The sequence below is a fragment of the Balaenoptera borealis genome, assembly GCF_965194805.1.
Source record: "Balaenoptera borealis genome assembly, chromosome: 14".
Classification (NCBI taxonomy): Eukaryota; Metazoa; Chordata; class Mammalia; order Artiodactyla; family Balaenopteridae; genus Balaenoptera; species Balaenoptera borealis.
In genome coordinates this window covers 73,008,031-73,029,267 of record NC_138875.1, presented here as the reverse complement: position 1 = coordinate 73,029,267, position 21,237 = coordinate 73,008,031, and the positions used below count along the sequence as shown (strand labels likewise).

At 48.7% G+C, this 21,237-nt stretch overlaps 2 protein-coding genes across 4 annotated transcripts in view; one reads left to right on the top strand and one right to left on the bottom strand.

Moving 5' to 3' along the window:
* ACACB (acetyl-CoA carboxylase beta) overlaps positions 1-12,156 on the bottom strand; it is a 142,921-nt gene extending 130,765 nt beyond the window's left edge. The window contains exons 1-7 of one of the 3 annotated variants that reach the window (XM_082354423.1): positions 11,943-12,156; positions 11,067-11,273; positions 10,460-10,555; positions 7,837-7,934; positions 7,102-7,190; positions 5,543-5,721; positions 331-1,539 (exon numbers count right to left, since the gene is read on the bottom strand). In XM_082354423.1, the coding sequence (XP_082210549.1) occupies positions 1,399-1,539; positions 5,543-5,721; positions 7,102-7,190; positions 7,837-7,934; positions 10,460-10,555; positions 11,067-11,273; positions 11,943-12,071 (939 nt within the window). In that variant the 5' untranslated portion in view covers positions 12,072-12,156 and the 3' untranslated portion in view covers positions 331-1,398. Of the gene's footprint in view, positions 1-330; positions 1,540-5,542; positions 5,722-7,101; positions 7,191-7,836; positions 7,935-10,459; positions 10,556-11,066; positions 11,607-11,942 lie in introns of those variants that run through there. The other 2 variants (XM_082354424.1, XM_082354420.1) reach the window with 2 other exon arrangements.
* A 3,101-nt stretch (positions 12,157-15,257) lies between these two features.
* Positions 15,258-21,155, top strand: ALKBH2 (alkB homolog 2, alpha-ketoglutarate dependent dioxygenase). Its single transcript, XM_082354137.1, has 4 exons — positions 15,258-15,952; positions 16,323-16,758; positions 17,571-17,769; positions 19,774-21,155. The coding sequence occupies exons 2-4, from the start codon at positions 16,482-16,484 to the stop codon at positions 20,078-20,080; spliced, it is 783 nt and encodes a 260-aa protein (XP_082210263.1). The 5' UTR covers positions 15,258-15,952; positions 16,323-16,481; the 3' UTR covers positions 20,081-21,155.
* Positions 21,156-21,237: the final 82 nt, after the last annotated feature.

Below are 21,237 nucleotides of genomic sequence, written 5' to 3'. Positions count from 1 at the left end.
GTCCCAGCAGACCCCGACCCCGTTCAGCCCCCATCCCCCCTCTACAGCGCCCGGGGTGCTGCGCCAGGCTCGGCTGGGGCCGAGCTCGGAGCCCCACCCTCGCTGACTCCTGCCCGCGCCCCTCCCGTGAACCCGGCCCAGGGCTTACCGAGGCCGGGCGCAGGGGTGGGCGGCTCCATCGGAGCGGCGGGGGGAGGGGGAAAGGAGGAAGGGCGGCACGGAGGCGGCCCTTCCGGCCCACAATGGTTGTCATGGCGACCGCGGGCCGCCCCAAGCCAAGAGTAGCCTAAAGGGCGTCCGCCCAGGGCCCAGAAGGACCAGGCACCGAGCGAAACTTCAACAATCTTTTATTACCAAACTCTCGCAGGGTTAACCCTTTAACCCAGCTAACAGCAAAACAGCGCTCTAACGGGATCTGGAATGGAGGTGCACACCTAATAAAGATTGCCTCTTAAAAAAAGGATTTAAAAAAATGTATATATACACATCTGCGTTAAGTATCTTTTTAAAAAAAGCAAAATTCTCCAGTGTTGCAAAAAAAAAATCCCAAAGTGATTTCAATCTAACCCCACCCCCTACCCCACCCCCACACGAAAAAACAACATTGGCAGTATATGCTGGCTCAAACCCAACGCGGGGTGCAGCTAGGAAAAAAGCATTTCTTTCCTCTTAAAAAAAAACAACAAAAACCTTTCTCCTCCTTCCTGTTCAACCTCCACAGCTTATTCCTAGAAACACCCAAAGAATTACATAACTAATTGCATTAGAGTAGACCCAGTTCACTTTCCCCAGCCTCCAGACGTGAAAGTTCACACCAAGGATGGTTCCTTAGCAATTTTCGCCAGTACTGCAGTCAGGAACTCGATCCCTAATTTCTGGGAACTTACAAAACGTCCTCAGGCTTCCTGAGGGCTCCGTGAAAGATCACGGGCCAGTGTACCTGACCAAGACTGGAATGCCAGGCTGGGTAAAGAAAGAGGGCCTTTCCAAATAAAAACACCCAACACCACAAAACCTAAAGTCTAACCTACCAGGTAAAAACAAGTAGCAGCTGGCTGTACCAAAAAGGTGCTTATCTCCCTGCTTTGACCATGAAAGTAATAACAAAGGGGAACACAGTCCAGACTATTTGACCTCATCTCCCTTCCAAGAACCTTGACCCACAGACAGCATATTCCAGGCCAGAGGTCCCAGGGTGATTTTGGGGTTTCTGGCCGGGGAAAGCTGCTGCCAGGCTGCCTGGCTCACTGCTGCTCCGCGGAAAATGTGTGCCCTCGTGCAGGGTGCTGAAGAATTAGGAGGGAAATTGTTTTTTGACTTTGACTTCGTAAATGACAGATACTTCAATCACAGCTTCCAGAAAACCACTCAAAGACCCCTGACCCCCAAGGGCCAAGGTCACAGATCCTTCCAGTTGATGGGCTCTTTGCCAGACTTCTGCAGCAGCTCGTTGGTTTTAGAGAAATGCCTGCATCCGAAGAACCCCCTGTACACCGAAAACGGCGAGGGATGAGCGGTCTGCAGCACGTGGTGCCGCTTCTGAAAGAGGAGGAGACGGGGAGTGAGATTGTGGGGACACTCTCAGGACTTCTAAAAAGAACCACTCTGGCTGTGGCGCTTTCTGTCAGCTCTGGCGCTCCCCTGTGACCGCTCTAAATTCGCCTGCTTTCCTCATGGTGTTGGTTTACTTGCAGCGTCCACACAGGTCCGTGCGTTCATCCTCCACTGGTTGGTAGAGCCGCTACCTGGGCTAGGCTCTAAGGATGCAGAGCACCCGTCTCTGCCCTCCACTGGGCACTCTCGATAGTACTCGTAGGTGCCCTTGTCCTATGACCCAGCAGTCCCACTGCTGAGTGGGACTGCTAGGTCTCCCACTGCTGAGACTGTATTTGGTAAAGGACGCCACGATGCACACATCTCCATAAAGATGCAGGCATGAGGAGGTGCACGGCTCCTATCAGGTAAAACCTACCATAAATCCAGTGTTATGCAACAGATTACAAATATTTTTCTAAAGTTCTGGCAACGCAACACCACATAGCTACTAGAAGAACAAGATCAAGCTACATATGCTGACACAGGGAGACCTCTAAAATATGTCAAGTGGAAAAAAAAAAAGCAAGAAAAAGTGATAAATGCATTAAATAAAAAAAAAATTCTTTGGTAGGGGGGATAAGACCCAAGACACTATTTATAGTAGTTCCTTTAGGTGAAAGATTGTACCTTTCTATGCTGTTTGCATTATCTCACCACCAAAATAGAATACTTAAAATTTTTTAAAATGTCAACTGTAGTTAACTTAGCAGGAAGATTCTGGACCATTTTTGTTTTCTTCATTCTTTCCTGTATTTAAATAAAAATCACCCAACAGGGCTTCCCTGGTGGCGCAGTGGTTAAGAATCTACCTGCCAATGCAAAGGACACAGGTTCGAGCCCTGGTCCGGGAAGATCCCACATGCCATGGAGCAGCTAAGCCCGAGCGCCACAACTATTGAGCCTGTGCTCTAGAGCCCGCAAGCCACAACTAGAGAAAACCCGCGCGCAGCAATGAAGACCCAATGCAGCCAAAAATAAATTAAAAAAAAAAAAAAAAAAAATCACCCAACAAATAATTGTCTTCCAAGATACCCCTGCCTTCAAGGAGCTGGGCTGAGGAGGGGCCATCAGTGAAGCCGGGCAGCGCAGTATGGGTCAGGGCATGGAACCTGGGTTCCTTCAGGTCCTGGCCCTGCCACTCAGCAGTGGCGCAGCCCCAGAGAAGTCGCTGACCCTCCCTAGGCCGCAGATCACTTTTCACCCGTGGACTGGAAGTTAACAGCAGCGCCTGCTCAGGAAGATCCCGTGAAGAACAAAAGATGGGTCATGCGCGCAGAGCATCCTGGGAAGGGATGCAGGCCGGGTGCTCAGCACAGGGTACAGCATGTGGGGCAGGCCCCTGAACACATGAGCTGTGTGCATTATAAAGGACCAGTCAGCCAGCCTCCAGGGAAGGAAAAGACCTCTACATGCTGGATGGAGGAAGCAGGATGTTCAAAGGCAGGCAGGGGAGTGGGGGGCGGGGAGAAGTCCAGGTGGTTCAGGGGGCCTGGAGTTCACAGAGGGTGAGAGGCAGGCCGGGGCCGTGCCCAGACCCCAGCTCATAAGCCCAGGTCAAGGCCTTCCAAGGAGAAGGCGTCTGAACCCTCTGCTCTGGGCAAGATGAGATGGGGCTGACCTGAGGCTAAGTTGGGCAGGTGGGGGGGTTGCTGAGAGAAGAAAGGCTGTGTATGACTGGTTGCAGGAGGTGGGGATAGATACAAAGGGTGGAGGAGGGAAAAAAAGGGAGGGGTCAAGAATGATATGTGATTTCTGGTTGGGCAACTGGGTAGACAGCGGTCCTTTTTATCCTTGGGCATCCAGAGGCCCAAGTTTAGTGAGGGATGGACGAGGAAAGGAGAATTGGAAAATGTTGCATTTGATGTGCTTCCAGGTCCCTAGTAAGGAAGCAGCTGAATATATAGATCTAGTGCTTAGGAGACACCCCGGGTTAGAGATGTGCAACTTGGTTTTTAATGGTCAATCTACTAGTTTTGTTTTTTTTTGTTTTTGGCTGCGCCATGCAGCATGCAGGATCCTAGTTCCCCAACCAGGGATCGAACCCAGGCCCTCTGCAATGGAAGCGCGGAGTCCCAACCGCTGGACCGCCAGGGAAGTCTGGTTTTTAATGGTCAAGCTACTTTAACAACTGTTTACTTTCAAACTGAACCATTATTAAGATTACAGATATACTGAGTAAGGGCGCTTCTGACCACAAACCTCCCTAAGACACAGACTGGAAATCACTCCCATACACACTTCACTACCGAGATAATCAGATCTTAGCAGTTAGTTCATTCATGCCAGGTTTTATTCCTACTATTCCCTTCCTGAAAAGAAAAACACCTGAAGACACCCTGTTCATTCACACAGAACCTTTATAGAGAAAGCAGCTCTTCCATCTGACCTACACGCCCCCTTGCTGTTTGCAGCCATGTGTATAAAGACACTGGAAGGAGACGTCAGACGGTAAAACCCAGTGCTTACCCCAGGCCAAGAAGAATCGAACGGATGGGGACTAGGAGGGGAGACCTTAATATCCTTTATTTTCTAACCATGTGAATCTACTACCTTAAAAAAGGAAAAAAGGCCTAAGTTACGAAATAAAGGTAGAACTCCACTAGAGAGAAAATGGAGGCGATAACTGACATGTGAGTCAAGTCTCTAGAGCTGATGGCTGGCCTGGAACCCTGCCACCCTCGCCCGTGGGCTGGGCAGGCCTCCCCACGGGCCCGCCCAGGTGAGCGGGCTGCTCGGATCAGACGCCGAAGCTCCATTCACCGCAAGTGGACAGGTGACCTCGCCTCCCTGAGCCCCAGTACAAAGCGGGGACAGCGTATCCCTCCCACCCCCAACAGCCTTTGCAGAGGTCAGGAGAGATGCTGTGGGAAAAGTGCTGGACTTGCTCCTGACACCCGTTTGCACATCTCTGATACACCATAAACTAGTGCCATGTCGCCTCGGTTCATCCCTTTACCTCACTTATGACGTGTGTATGCTATGATTTCTCCCCCCACCCTCACCGCCCAATTCAGTGCCTCCCAGTAGCCCAAGCTAAGTACTCCTCCTTGCCGTCCCCCTCCCTCCCTCCCAGCCCCACGCCCCCTCCTCCCCTTGCCGGTCTCCTTCACACCAGCATCACCTCCAGTGCGGTCCCAGGCACCGCAAAGGGAAATGCCAGTGCTCAGCACAGAGGGGAGGCAGAATTAGGATGGTTTTAGGACTGGGTTTAAGGGGATGAGGGAGGGCATTCAAGGATGACTTCCGGTTTTTAATCTCAGCAACCAAGTATACACAGGTGGGTCGGGGAAGGATGCGGTGGGGCGGGCAGACACTGAAGAGCTGGGTTGGTGTCGGGGACCAGCAACCAGGGCCCAGGTTTAATAATCATCGCTGATGGTGTTTTCATGGCGGGAGGTTAAATTTGCGATTAAGTGGAACTCTTCATGTTTTCCATATACCCTCGAACTTGTTGAAAGCAAGAGACTTACCTCGCTCATCATTTACTGCATCGGTTGTTACATGAATGGTACCTGGGGACCTGTGTATCTTTCTGTGTATGCAGCAAGTTTATGCCAGTGTTACCAACTGCATCTAAGCAGAAGCTGGCCAGCTGTTCTCCTCATACACAACTAATCATTTCGTCTGAGTTCTGTTCAATTTTGTTTCCTTTTTTTTTGGCTGTGCTGTGTGGCGTGCAGGATCTTAGTTCCCTGACCAGGGATGGAACCTGTGCCCCTGTGTTGGGAGCATGGAGTCTTAACCCCTGGACCGCCAGGGAAGTCCCTGAATTCTGTTCAATTTTCGATGGGAAACCTAATCCTAATTATCACAGTTTTAAGGGAAAATAAGCTTCATTTTATGACATGGATTTTCTAGGACCACATAAAGGGATTCCTAGAATTCTCTAACCTGTTTAAAAAAAAACTGTTTAAAAAAAAAAAAAAAAACCAACCCCAAAACATACCCTATCAATGGCACTGCCTTTCTTCTGAGCATAAGAGCCCCAGAGCAGGAAGACAAGGCCGTTCGAGTGCTGATTGAGCCAGGACACGACAGCATCGGTGAACTGCTCCCAACCTCTCTCTTTATGAGAATTGGCCTGATGCGCCCGGACGGTGAGGACGGCGTTGAGCAGGAGAACACCTGCGAGCACACAGCGAAGAAGCAGGTTCAAGGGAGGCTGAAACGTGGAATCTAAAATTCGACACAAGTGAACATATCTACGAAACAGAAACAGACTCACAGATAACAGAGAACGGACTTGTGCTTGTCACGGGGGGGATGAGGGAGGGATGGACTGGAAGTTTGGGGTTAACAGATGCAAACTATTACATACAGGATGTACAGCACAGGGAACCCTTCAATATCCTGTGATAAACCATAATGAAAACAAATATGTATACGTATAACAGAATCACTTTGCTGCACAGCAGAAATTAACATTGTAAATCAACTATACTTCAATAAAATTTAAAAAAAAAATAAGGGGGAGGCTGAAACGAGTTGGCCTAAACACCCAATAATGGGCTCAAAGCATGACGAAACCACCCCAAGATGGAAGCTGGTGCAGCCACCTGAAATCAGGTGGTGGAGAAAGCATTAGGACATGACCAGCTGGTGCCTCTGTGCGAGATTCATTTTCACCTCTGCACTTTCAAGACCGAACTTCTGAGTTTGCAACAGTGACCGTGCATTATATCCATCATCAGAAAGAATTGTTTAAAAAAATATACCCTAAAAAAAATATATATATACCCTAACTGATATGAAATAACCCTGGAAAGTAACACAAGGAGGCCAAGACGTTTCACTGAAACAAAAATCTCACTGCAAGAAAAGAGTAAATATTCTTTCCTTATCCTGATTGTAGTTTGTTAAAAAAGGAGAAAGAAGTCACACAGATAGGTATTAAACACACACAACATAACCCGTGTGTCAAAATGAGAAAACTTGAGGCCACCTTCTGAATGGTCGAAGTTGAGTGGCTCAACGTAAAATACGAATGACGAGGAACCAACTTTTCCCTTTCATGCTATGATTAAAACATGAAAAACACTGGCTGCAGGATAAAAGCGAGATACATTTTTTTTTCACTAGATTACTGGTTTATTACAAAGGATATTAAAGGATGCAGTCAAGTCAGATGAAGAGTTGCAAAGGGTAAGATAGAGGGAAAGGGCACGTGGCTTCCATGCGCTCTCTCAGCTTGCCTCTCTCTCCAATCTCCATGCGTGCACCCACCCAGAAGCTCTCCAAATGTCATCCTTTGGTGGTTTTATGGAGGCTTCATTACATAAGCATGATTGATTAAATCACTGGCCATTGGCAATGGATTCAACTTCCAGCCCATCTCCTCTCCCTGGATATCAGGGGGTGGTGAGATACATTCTTTGACTTACATAAACTTAGCCATTTTATTAGAGCTCTCTGGTTCTTCATGGGTATCTTTTAAAAATATAAGCAAGCCAGACAGAAAAGACAGTTGAAATCCATCCAAAACACATCTAGCAGTGGCTGGTTTACCTTGCCTGGCCCATCCGGATAAATCTCCATGACCAGGATGAACAAAACCATCTATGTCTGTAGACAGTTCTTTATAAATGTTTTCCAAACTGAAAGCAAGCCAAAAGAAAAACAAACAAAAAAAACAGAATCTTAAGCACAATTCGGAAAGTTCAGGACCCTTCAGCACACACGCAAGTTACAGTCTGCAAAGCCAGCCCTCAGGGCGGACAACAGGACGCACTGCACTGATTCATGGGAAACACTGCCCTTCCTTTAGACAGGCACACCTGCCAAACGCCTTTACTTCGGTCAGTGCTTGGGTTTAAGGAAGAGAACTTTGGAAAACATAAGCAAATTAGCCCAGGAGTTACCACCCCACTCCCAAGTGATGGATTTAGTTTATACCTTTAATATTCATTATATTTGTAAATGATATGTAAAATCCTCCAAAGCAGGGGTTCTTAACCAGGGGTGATGGGGCCCCACAAGGGACTGCTGGAAACGTCTGAAGACATTTTTCATTGTCACAAATGGGGGTGGGGCGTGCTGCTGGCATCTCGGGGCCAGGGGTGCTGCTAAACATGCTACCACGCACACGGCAGCCCCCCAACCACAAAGACCCAGCCCCACATGTCAGTAGCGCAGAAACTGAGAAATCCTGCTCCAAAGGCTAGTGACGGTCCCACAAACAGGTGCACCTGTAATTTGAAAGTAATCACGATTGGAGCTGAGCCACCTGTAAAGCCTGCGTACCTGGGTGGGGGTGGCACGGGCCTTTGAACACTAAAGCAGAGCCCATGAGCTTGATTGGGTCCGTGATATGGATCCTGTCCCAGGATGACAACCTTCACCTGTGAACACCAGATGGCGAGGATCAAACACTATAGTACAGGCAGTCTGAACGGACACCTGGCTGGCTGATAACTTATACAAAGGGGCACTACGAGGACAAGGGCAGGACCCCCTCCCGGCCCAACTAAGAGCCCCCAGAAGGGAGCAGGTGACTTGGCACCATCACTTTGCATTACCCAGTTATCCTTCCCTCAGTCACCTGCCGCAGTGCCCCCTCCCTTCTCTGACCCATGTGTTTGAAACAAGGTGGGGGTCAACTTTGCTTTCATCCCCTTCATTTTTCAAATTACAAAAGGAAATACGCCCTTGTCACAAGTACGACCATCCAGAAACATATCAAGATCTCCGGGTCATCCCTACCCCGTCCTGATTCAACCATTTATAATCACCTATTGATATATAATCAGGGTCATTGTACTCATCACCCTACACTTTTGTGTTTCTCACATCATACACTGTGGGCCTCCTTTAAGTCAACAGAGCTCAGTTGTTGATGGGCAGTCAGCTGGTTTCCCAGTTTTTTCCCTTAAAAAAATAACGCAGTAAACATCCTACTACATGTATCTTTACATACTGCTGCTTTCATTTCTATGGAATAGATTCAGAAGAGTGGAGTTGTTGGTCACAGTGTAAGTGTATTTAAAATTTTCATCGACATATGCCAAATTGCTTTTCCACAAGTTGAAGAAACTCCAGTGTCCCACCAGCAGCATATGAAGGAGCCTGTTCCCCTGGACCGGTAGACTGCGGAGATACTGTGGGTTTAGCTCCAGACTGTCTCATTAAGCGAACATCGCAATAAAACAAAGTGACGTCAATTTTTTGGTTTCCTAGTGCATACACGATATGGTAATCTATTAAGTGTGCAATTGCATGTCAAAAAAAAGTACATTATCTTAATTAGAAAGTACTTTATTGCTAAAAAATGCTAACCATCATTTGACAATGAAAGGTTGCCACAAAACTTCAATTTGAAAAAATCGCAGGATCTGCAAAGCGCAGTAAAACAAGGTCTGCCTGTGTCCTCTTAAGGGATGGAACCAGAGGAGAATGAGGTCACTGTCACAGTCAGTGGTGTTAAAATACTACTAGGCCTTTTGATTGGGTGCCCGCCCACCCACCTCTCTTCATTCCCACACTTCTGCCGTGTTCCTTCTTAAGACTCTCCTTCCGTAGCCAACATACACTTTATCCTTCAAAATCCAGCTTCAGACGTTCCCAAAATCAGGCAGCTTTCATGGGCCACTCCATTCCTCCAGTTGGTATTCACACTGCCCCTGGCATATTCCCCATCATGAAGCAACCTGTCCGAGAGGGGAAGCTTTCCGGTTCTGGTCCTGGATAAGGACCTCAGAGGAGCCAGGTAACATCCCCGACCCTCCACATGCTCATCGGCAAAGAAGCCCCACCAAGCCAACTGATCTTCAGAAGTTTCATGCACTTTTCTTAGTCTTTCTTTACAATATTGCTCATTGGTACTCAAAACAGGACATACTTCAAACAAGGGGCAAACTAGTACTGAATTTAATAGGACTTGTTTTTTTTTAACTTTATAAACAAGGAGGTACGTTCGAAGTGCTTGCTCTAAAATGAAAATTGTGAAGTCTGCTAAGTATTAGGAGTGTCAGCCTTATCACGATGGCTTCTTCAACAATTTCACTTCTCTTTGATTTAACAGGTACTTACTAAATCACGGGATTCCTGCGCTCAGCTTACAAAATCAGTAAGGCAAAAGGAGAACAAAAAAATGGAACACCTCCAATGCAAGCAGATACTAAAAACCCACATCACAAAGGAAACCCACATCACAAATACAGTGGGGGACAGGCCTCCTTCCGGGAGGTGCCAGAGATGCACCTAGTTGGTTTTCAAAAGACAGAAGTGAGGAGAGGGTCACCGCCCTGTCCAGCTCCAAAGGAGGAGAATGGAAGGTGGAGGTGAGGCTGGGAAGCAGGAGGTGGCCGTATTCACCCTCAGCTTCCATAGTTTGCACCGTGGGAAGCCACAAACAAGCTTCTGACAGCGAGCAGCCATTGTATACACTGAACCAAAGCAAAGGAATGTGTTAACAGGAGATGTGTTCAGGCCAGAAGTCAAGAGTTTGAAAGCATCAACCGTAAAGGATGGTGTGGTCAGACAGAAAGAACACTGAGCTGCAAGTCAAGGTGGGACCACCGACAACCACTTGAAAAAGACTTAACTGCTTCGTGCCTCAGTTTCCTCACCACCACACTTTACCTCTCACGGGCATAGGGTCGGTTTAAGGATAAAATAAAATACAAGTGAGAGCATACAGACCCACGGTTTACGTACATACTTTTCTTCTTTTGCTATATGAACGGCACAGAGTAAAAGTTAAACAGGGTACATATAGGCTAAAATACAGCCCGCCAAACCTCACAGTTTCAGTATTTTATTTATTACTGAATTATGGACAGTGGCTTAACTCCAGTGTCCCTAATTTAAAAATACCATTTGAGTCCTGCTCCCCTTTTAGTAAAATTCATCCACAGCTTGTACTTACATCTCTTATGTCACACATTTGGGTCCATGTGAAGACTTGCTGCGGGGGTGGGTAAACAGTGTAATGTTTTCTTTCTTCTGCAACAAATCCCATAAGCTGATGGAAAGATAAACTAGATTTACAATCAGATTCTCACTGGAAAGCATACGAATTCAATGAGAAAGCTTCTAATGCAAGCTACTGGAAGAGCTCTTAGCTAGCTCTTTGCCAAGTTTTATATCCAAATTCTGCGTAAAAATCAAAACAGTTCCCCTCCCGACATTTTAATTCCCTTCCCCTTTCTTTGGGCTGGGTCAAAGTTGATTGGCCTGGCAGCCTTGACTTCCTGCGGGTGCCAACCCCTCCCTCTTTTTTTTAAAGGGCAGGTTTCATTCAGTCGGGTTTGTGGTTTTACCAGGCCACTCTTTCCTAGAGAGCAGACTAAACAAACGGGTTAAAAGAAGCTATGATATCACCTCATAGTCTTTTAAAAACCTTAAACTGGGCAGATTCAAAACATCATGGCTGTATGTTGAAGGAGGGAAAAGTAGGAGCTCACGAAAGCAATATCCTATAAACGTGGGCTTGGCCTGCTATATTTACAAGTGCCCGCAGTCTCTAACTTTACCTTAATAAAATATGGTTTCCCGAACTCCCCGCTGAGGTGCTTCTTCCAACTCTCACCAAAACCTACAGGCACATTGCGCGCTGCGAGTCTGAGCAGCGCGGCGGCCTTGTTCCTCTGGATACGGACCAACTGCTCGGGGCTCAGTGGCGACGAGGGCGGCGTGCCGGGCTCCTCCTGCCCGGCCCGGATCTTCTTGGCGGAGCTGGCCTGCAAGTGGTCCCCGCAGAAACGGGTCACGAGCTGCAGCGGGCCTCTCCCGGGAGCCCGCAGCTTCCGTCCCCAACCCAACAGCCCAGGGTAGAGGACACCCATTCTTGGGGTTTCAGCCCCGCTCGGCAGGTCCGTACAAAACCGGACTCTAGAAACCCAGGGCTGATCCCAGTCCGGCACTAACAGGCCGCTGCCCCAAATTTCGAGTTTGGTACCAAAACAGGGCAGGAAAAAGGTCTGTGAGCAAGGCCCGCAGCGTCTCGCTAGGGGTTCGCGGAGAAGGGGCCCAGCACCCAGGGCCCCGCCCCGCGGGTCCCGCCACTAGCGTCCCCACGTGGTCTTTTCGCGGCAAAAACCCTCCCCTCCAGGACCCACCCCCTCCCTCCTCTGATTGGAGGGTGGGCTGGCCCCCTCGCCTCTGATTGGCGCCGTGGGCCCCGAGGTTCGCCTCCATTGGCTGACCCCTCAGCATGGCCGCCGATGGGGCGCCACGGCGGGTGTTTTGAACACGTGGAGGCCCCAGTTTACCCAGTCAGCCGCATGTTCCTGCAACCCCTCGGTCGCGCGGGGTCCGCCGCCCTCCGCGCCCTCTTCGCCCTCTTCGCCCTCCTCACCCTCCCTTCCCCCTGACCCCCGGCCCCATGAGCGGTCCCCGCCGCGCCTTACCGCCGCATCCCCGCTCTCAGCTACCGCCGCCACGCCGTTCCACTGCTCGGCCGGCTCGGAGCTGCAGGCACGTCGCTTCCTGGCGGGGCTCGGGGTGAAGAAGGAGTAGAGGGTCTTCTGGCCAATCATCCTGGAGCCGAGGAGGGAACGAACGCGCGCTGCCTGGGGACCCGCGACTTTGGCGCCAGCTGCGGCGGTCAGTAATTGGCGCCAAGCAACCCGCGCATGCTCCGACCGGGGGGTTGTGGGCGAGGGGGCAGCGGAGGGACTAGTGCGCATGTGTGGGAGGGGCCGCTGGGCAAGGTCCCTGGGGCGAAGTGGGGCTCAGAAAGGTCTTGAGAGAGAGCCGGGTTCCTTAGGTCGGTTCACTCAGAGGTTTACTCTTTCATTCATTATTCTCACCCATCATACCTCTGCCTTGGGCAAGTCCCTCCACCTCTCAGCCGGTGAAAGAACTTAAAAGTACCCGCCCCGTAGGGTTTTTTGTGGGAGTGAAATTAGCTTTAAAATAGTAATTGTTTTGCTTTTAGTTGTCCAATTTTCACAAGCTGTTTTACTGACGACAAACTAAGGCCTAGAGGCCTAACCTGTAAGGTTTGGGGGAGACTTTAACAGAGGTCATAAAGGTTAAACTCCAAACTAGTCATCCTCTGAAAGACATCCCCATACACCTGGATTCTTCTCCTCTCCCTCCCTCCCCACATCCAAACCTTGGACAGGTCCTCTTGGGTCTATCTCCATAATAAAGCCCAAATTCAAATGCTGCTCTGTCTCTTGTCTACTAACTACAATCCCAGCAGGTCTTCTCTTTTCCTACCTAATCATCTTTTTGAAATGTAAATTACACCATAATAATCCCCAGGTTAAAATCCTATAGTTTCCAAATATGTTTGGAATAAAATCCTTGCTTCTACATACATACAGATGGTCAACAGGCATATGAAAAGATGCTCAACATCTCTAATTATTAGAGAAATGCAAATTAAAACTACAATGAGGTATCACCTCACACCAGTCAGAATGGCCATCATTAAAGTGTCTACAAGTAGTAAATGCTGGAGATGGTGTGGAGAAAAAGGACCCCTCCTACACTGTTGGTGGGAATGTAAATTGGTGCAGCCACTATGGAGAACAGTATGGCGGTTCCCTAAACAAACTAAAAATAGAGTTATCATATGATCCAACAATCCCACTCCTGGGCATATATAGGGAAAAAACTCTAATTCGAAAAGGTATATGCACCCCAATGTTCATAGCAGCGCTATTTACAATAGCCAAGACATGGAAGCAACCTAAACGTCTATTGACAGATAAATGGATAAAGAAGATGTGGTATATACACACAATGGAATATTAGCCGTAACAAAGAACGAAATAATGCCATTTGCAGCAACATGGATGGACCTAGAGATTATCATACTGAGTGAAGCAAGTCAGAGAAAGACAAATATCATGATATCTCTTATATGTGGAATCTAAAAACATGATACTAATAAACGTAGTTACAAAACAGAAATAGACTCACAGACATAGAAAACAAATTTATGGTTACCAGAGAGGATGGGGCAGAGATAAATTAGGAGTTTGGGATTAACATATACACAGTACTATATATGAAATAGATAAACAGCAAGGATCTACTGTATAGCACAGGGAACTATATTCAATGGAACCTATGATGGAAAATAATCTGAAAAAAGAATATATGTATATATGTATAACTGAATCACTTTGCAGTACACCTGAAACTAACACAACATTGTAAATTAACTATACTTCAACTTTTAAAAATGGTTTAAAAAAAAAATCCCTGCTTCTTACCAGTTGGGAAGGCTGCTTCGCCCTCTCACGGAAGCCCAGCTGCTGTGACATGATGAACCTGGTTCTCAGCACAGTCACCAGGCATACCCGGCTGTCCCTTGTGTGGTCTTTACACCTTGCACGCACTGTCCCCCTGCCTGGAAAACCTCAGGTCTCAGCTCGAGACCCTTCCTCTGAAGGGCCTTCTCCTCCTGCCCCACTTTCTAGCAGGTCACTCTATTTATAGCTTCTGTACTATCTAAGATGATCTTATTGGGACTTCCCTGGAGGTCCAGTGGTTAAGACTCTGCGCTTCCACTGCAGGGCAAGCGGGTTTGATCCCTGGTCGGGGAATTAAGATCCCGCATGCCTTCTGGTGTGGCCAAAATAAAATAAAATAATCTTATTTATTCTCTCCTTGTTTATTTCTGTCTCCATCTCCAACATGTAACCTAGGTGAGGGCAGGGACTTGATCCTTGTTACTGCTGTGTTCCAGCGCCTAGGACAAGGAGCTTGATGTGTAAGAAGAAGAGATGCTCATAATTTAAAATTATTTTTAAAATAAGAAAATAAAAGCCACTTTGAAAAACAGTTTGGCAGCTTTGTATGAAGTGACACATACTCTTACCATGTGCCCCTGCGATCCCACTCCTACGTATTTACCCAAGTGAAATTGGAATCTATATTCACATGAGAGCTTGTACATGAATAGATATAGTGACCTTATTTGTATTTTCCCCAAACTGGAAACAACCCAAATGCCCCTCAAGTGGCAAGGAGGTGGACAAATTGTAGGGCATGAGTACAAGGGCAGCTTACTCAGCAATAAAAAGGAATAAACTGATACGAACAATATGGATACATCTTAAAAGCGTTAGGCTAAGTGAAAGAAGCCAGACACAAAGCCTATATATTGTATCATTTCATTTACAAGAAATTCTGGAAAAGGTAAAACTCTAGGGACAGAAAACACATCAGTGGTTGCCAGGGGCGGGGTAAGGGGCGAGTTGATAACTAGGAGACTTGGGGGAATTTTACGTGATGATGGAATTCTAGATCTTGATTGTGGTGTGGTCACACAACTGTTTACCTTTGTCAAAATTTGCAGAGCTGGATGCTAAGAATATTCAAAACAAAGCCCCCAACCTCTTTTCCTTCCATTGGCCGAGAGAGAGTAAATAAAAATTGGTGATAATAGGGCTTCCCTGGTGGCGCAGTGGTTGAGAGTCTGCCTGCCAATGCAGGGGACACGGGTTCGAGCCCTGGTCTGGGAGGATCGTGCCGCAGAGCAACTAGGCCCGTGAGCCACAACTACTGAGCCTGCGCGTCTGGAGCTTGTGCTCTGCAACAAGAGAGGCCACGATAGTGAGAGGCCCGCGCACCGCGATGAAGAGTGGCCCCCGCTTGCCGCAACTAGAGAAAGCCCTCGCACAGAAACGAAGACCCAACACAGCCAAAATAAATAAATAAATAAATAAATAAATAATAAAAATAAAGGAATTCCTTTAAAAAAAAAATTGGTGATAATAAAAGCTGACATTTGTTTGAAGCACAGAAGCCCTTCTCACCCATCCTCTCATTTACTCTTCATGGTGTTCTCATGGCATAGGTTTTGTAGTCCCCACTGTTCAGAGAAGGCAGTTCAAGCCCAGAGGGGTTAAGTGACCTGTAGGAGCCACACAGCTACAGTTGAGGAGACAGAAATGGAAGTTACAGGGTCTGATTGCAGAATTCGTGCTCCTATCTGCGACAATATGCTGGTTGGCCCAACTCCCTGTCAGGAAACGAAATTAATCCCCAGGGAGAGATGATACCGAACAACAGCTCCCAAACCACCGGGGACCCTGCACCGCTGCGGAACAAATAACGTTATCCAGAAATACAGCGGTGCTTGCAACGCGCCCGGAGGGCCAACAGGTGGCGCCCGGAGGCCGCCCACCGCTTTGTTTTGCAGATTTGCCTGGATTTTCGCGGCTGAAATCTACCCGGAAGCAGTTCTGTGGAGGGGTAAGTGTTTCCTCCTTCCCGTAGGCCCTTTCTAGAGTGTCTGGGAGAAGCGGAGCTTCGCGGGAGCTGAGAATTTAAAGAGAACCCTCGGCACCGCCCAGCCCCCGCACGTGTTACAATTCTTATTTTCTATCAGAATTCGGCGTGCTGGTGTATGACCACGTTTAACCGTTGTTACATTTAGATTCAGAATCATGCCCTTGTAAGGATCGCAATACTTGCCTGTTTTAATACTTGGTGGGAGGCCGACCAGTTATCTACCCCCCACCCCCCAGCCTGTCCTTTGCAGGGTGGAAGGGAGAGAGAGACATACTTTTCTAGGTGACTTTGAGCAAACCTCTCCCCCTCTCAGTGTGTCAGTTTCCCCATATGTAAAGTGAGGGTTTGGGTTGCAGTTTCCAAGTTTGCCATTGGCATGCGAATTCCGGGGGGGTGGATGTTTCTTTAAAAATTCGGATGTTTGCGGGTGGAGGGCAGGCACACGTGGGTTTTGCAAGCTAGGCAGCTGATTCTAATACCTACTCAGGTGTGGGAGGGATCCTTCCAGCTTTAACCTCTTACTTCCTTTATAGGACATGGTGTTAAACTTTAAAATGGAAACTTAAAACCTGGAGGAATGCCACTGTGAGACCACTTTGCAGAGTGGATTTTGGCATTTGGGACAGAGCCTGGGCAATCTCTCTCTCTTGGGCTGGCCACTGGCTACCAGGTGTTTGCTTTGTGGAGACTAGATGGACAGATTCCTGGTGAAGGGGGCTGTCAGGGGCCTTATGGGAAAGAGGGAGCAAGAGCAGACCGGAGGAGGCCCAGCAGGGTTGGCCGAAGAGGAGGGGACCAGCGGGAAAAAGCTCAGGAGAGCAGCCCCAGGGAGTGGAGTCCACTCGGCAGGCCTCAGCTGGAGGCACATTGGAGCCGAGGGCCTGGACTGCGATTACACAGTCCTGTTTGGCAAAGCCGAAGCAGATGAGATTTTCCAAGAGTTGGAGAAAGAAGTGGAATATTTTACAGGTAAGCAGGGGACGGTGGGGTGTGTGTGGAAGGCTTGTTGGATAATAAAACTAGTGGTCCGTGTTCAGGGAAATCTGAACCCAGGAGCCATTAATTACGGATGAGTTTGTTAATTGACTCAACACATATTCCGGGCACCTCTGGGCCAAGCAACCTGCTGGGTGCTTGGGATACAGACTTAATTAGTAACAGGGATCTCCTGTACGCTGAGAGCGGAGAGATGGTAAATTACCAGGTAATTCCTACGCACGAGGTTCTCAGCGTCACCTGGAGGACTTTGTTGCTTGTGAGAACACCATTGCTAGCCCTGCCCCTGCAGTCTAGTGTCTAGAGTTTCCGGGTGCTACTGATGCTGCTGACCTGGGGACCACACACTGAGAACCGCTGCAAGGTGGCAGAGCACGAGGACGGGGAGACGTGGAAATGCCCACGGGAGACCCAGCCTCCATCCTGAGCTGCATTAGCACCATCTTCCATCGATGCCCACGCCCTTTGTCCCCACAGTTGGCAAAATCACCGTGTTAGCGTGTAGCCTAACTTCATTTTGCTCCAATTTCAGCCTCTGTATTATGGTCCTACTGAGCAATTAAGTTAGGGTGTTTTTATAAAAAACTTGGACTAGGGCTGTGTTTCTCCAAGTGTCGGACAAGGATCACTGTCCTCACATGAACGTTTTGGGTGAGCCACAATGATTGTTGAGGAGGGGGTCCCCGGTCGGGGTATTAGATGTTGTTCCTGTTTTACTTCCTTTTCTGAATACTCAGGGAGTGAGTGTGGATGGTCTGAGGCGCTGCCATGTTTCCCCTGCACAGGTTCGCTGGCCAGGATCCAGGTGTTTGGGAAGTGGCACAATGTCCCAAGGAAGCAGGCGACATACGGTGACGCTGGGCTGACCTACACCTTTTCAGGCCTTACTCTGTCTCCAAAGCCCTGGGTCCCTGTCCTAGAGCGCATCCGGGATCGCGTTTCTTTAGTGACTGGACAGACCTTCAACTTCGTGCTTGTCAACAGGTGACACCCTAACTGTTTTTACCTTTTGCTTTTGAGGACAGTGGACTGAATTTTATAAATCTCCTGTCTCTTCCAAAAAGAAGAGATTAGGATTCCACCGTACTTTACTCATTTGTACAACAAATAATTCTTCAGTGTAGTTAGGGGAGTAGTAGTGGAACACAAGCAATTAGTCTTTATGGAGCTCTCACCATGGCGGGAGTGAGAGGCTGCAAACTGATGAACAGGTGAACAGGATAACTTCAGACGTTGATAAGTGTCTCGTAGAACATTAAACAGGCTGATCTAAGAACGGCTGGGAGGAAGGAGTCTGGGTTTCTCAGCAGCAGCACTCTTGACGCTTTGGGCCAGATAATCCTCTTTCTGGGGCCGACCTGTGCACTGCAGGACGTTGGGTGGCATCCCTAGCCTCCACCCACCAGATGCCAGTGCCACCCTGTGAATGAAAAATGTTGCCTGCCAGATCATCCAACGAAGGACGCTGGGCCATCAAGCCACTGTAGCCCTGAGGGAACTCAGGATGGAGACATAGCCATCGCCAAGCCCTCAGCCCCTGCAGCCACCCCCAGTGGTGCCCCCTGAGGGGACTCAGGATGGGAAAGAACAGGATACCGGCCCCAGAGAGCTGAGGTGCATATCAAAGGAATGATTTCAGTGAGCCCAGACTGTCCCATACACAGAAAAGCACTAAATTCATTAGCTCGAGATGTCTGGTTTTCTTTTGATTATCAGTAATCTTTTGATGTTCTAACGACCATGTTTTGTCGGTTCCTCCCTTACCTCTTCGGAGCAGTCCCCCAGAGCTAGCTGAGAGGCTGCCTCCTGGGCTTAAGTCCTCAGTTTTGTCCACGGAATGAAACATAATTCTCAGCTTTTAGATTGTGCATTTTTTTCAGGGGTCCCTTTGGTCAGAGCAACCAGAATGTCTCCAGACATCGCCTCGTGCCTGCTGGGGGGCAGAGTCACCCTGGTTGAGAGCTCTGGGTTTAAGGGGAGATGGTTAGAGGAGGGTTCACGGAGGGGTGACGTTTGAGCTGGTGACTAAACCGAGAGAGAGCGTGAGCCACACAGGCAACTGGAGGGAGAGCAGAGGGAGCTTGGGGTGTCTCGAGTGGAAATCCCGCTGGAGGTGCTGGAAGGCAGTGAATGAAGGAAAGAGGGGTATGGGATGAGCTCAGAGGCCGGCAGGGGCCAGACTGGGCGAGGAATACGGCTTTTCTTCTAAGTGTAGGAAGAAACCGTCTTACGCAATGAAGGTTTACACATACAAACCCTACAGGAGAACTCTAAGACTCGTGTTTGGCCTCTATTGGTGAGGTTTTTTTTGTTTGTTTGTTTTTTCCTGGCCATGCCACATGGCTTGTGGGATCTTAGTTTCCTGACCAGGGATCAAACCTGGGCCCCCTGCAGTGGAAGCGCAGAGTCCTAACCATTGGACTGCCAGGAAATTCCCTATTGGTTTTTTTTGTTTTGTTTTGTTTTTTAATTTGTTTTTATTTTTGGCTGTGTTGTGTCTGTTGCTGCGCACGGGCTTTCTCTAGTTGCGGGGAGCAGGGGTTACTCTTGGTTGTAGTGCGCAGACTTCTCATTGCAGTGGCTTCTCTTGTTGTGGAGCACGGGCTCTAGGCATGCGGGCTCAGTAGTTGTGGCTCGCGGGCTCTAGAGTGCAGGCTCAGTAGTTGTGGCGCATGGGCTTAGTTGCTCCGTGGCATGTGGGATCTTCCCGGACCAGGGGTCAAACCCGTGTCCCCTGCATTGGCAGGCGGATTCTTAACCACTGCGCCACCAGGGAAGCCCCTCCCTATTGGTTTTAAAGCGTGTGATCAAAGACGGCTGATAACAAACTGAAAGGCTTGCCTCATCTGTGGACCAGATACAGCCCTCCAGCCCCTGGAGAAACCTGTGCTTGTGGCACTGTTTCCCTGCAGGCAAACGAGGGCTCTGGGTGTGGGCATGTTTCCACAGAGGGCTGTTCTGTGAACTCTGCTTGTTTTCTCACTGCAGGTACAAAGACGGCCATGACCACATTGGTGAGCACAGAGATGATGAGAGAGAACTGGCTCCTGGGAGCCCCATCGCCTCTGTCTCCTTTGGGGCTTGCAGAGACTTCTTCTTCCGGCATAAGGATTCCCGGGGGAAGCACCCCTCCCGGAGGCTGGGGGTGGTCAGGCTCCAGCTGGCCCACGGAAGCTTACTTATGATGAACCACCCAACCAACACTCACTGGTACCACAGTCTCCCCGTCCGAAAGAAGATTCTGGCTCCCCGGGTCAACCTGACATTTCGGAAAATCCTGCCTGTTGCAAAGTAAAAACGTTTTTAACAGCTAGTACTTCTGTTAGCTCCTTCCTTCTCTACTCCAAGAGGGAGCTGGCATTTCCTTTACCAACAGGGAACATGGAAAAGGTTTAACCCAAGCGCAGGGCTTCTTACATACAATGCTGAACTCAGAAACAGGATGTTTGTATCGAATCGGTGGATTACGAAAGAATACCAGTTGATTCTTTTCCTAACAAAATGATTCTTTTATTGCTATAATACACAGCAGATACAAAAGGTACCTTTAGCAAAAACATAAATCAGCAGTTATTATGGCATAAACTACGAGTTTAACTTAGGTTTTTGCAGAAAGAAGCGACTTTGTAAATAACTTAAAGCTAGAAATAAGAGTATTTGGCTGCTACTTAATACCTAATGATTTACAAAAAATGAGAAAGTCGCCTTTAAGTCAGGGGAAGAGGCTTTGCACGGAGATCATTCACATTTACAACCGCGGCTCAATCCCTCCGACCAAAGATCTGCTTACAACTGAACGCTAAAAGGATGAGCCCCGTTCATGCCCGGCATCTCTCTTTAATGGCAGATTGCAAAGCGTAAGCAGCGGCAGAGCAGCAGTTGCTCAAAGCTACAACTTTGCCAGAAAGGTTAAGGTCATGTGATTGAGCATTTGTTTCCCCCAGACGCGGGTACCACGGGCACGTGCCTTACCACGGGGACGTGCCTTTCACCGTCAAAGCCGGGGTCTGTAAGGAGTCAGGAAGGGACGTCTGCCGTGAACAGACCAGAAGCTTTGTGCGGCTCCTTTCTCCCTGAGGTGTGTGGCCTGGAGAACTTCACAGTCCATTCTGTCAATAGCGAGAGTTCCAAGTCCTCGGGATGCACGCTGGGCCTGGGGGAATGGGGATCGCCTGGGCCTCTAGCACTTTCAGCTGACGCCAAGGCCTTGTCTGGGAGCGTCTGCCAGCTGGTCCCCACCAGGGGAAGCACAGTCCTCAGCCCGACCTCAGGTGACCTTTTGGACACGTCTGATTACAAATCTTACCTCTGAAGAGTCAGTCTGCATTTGTTGTTGTTTTTTTTAAATAAAAGAGCCTAGCTAAAACATAGATACCCCTGTGTCATTGAAATTCCTTCGGCCCTGGGCTGCCTTCATTAGACTTACCTGAAGAGAGGGGAGGATGCCCAAGA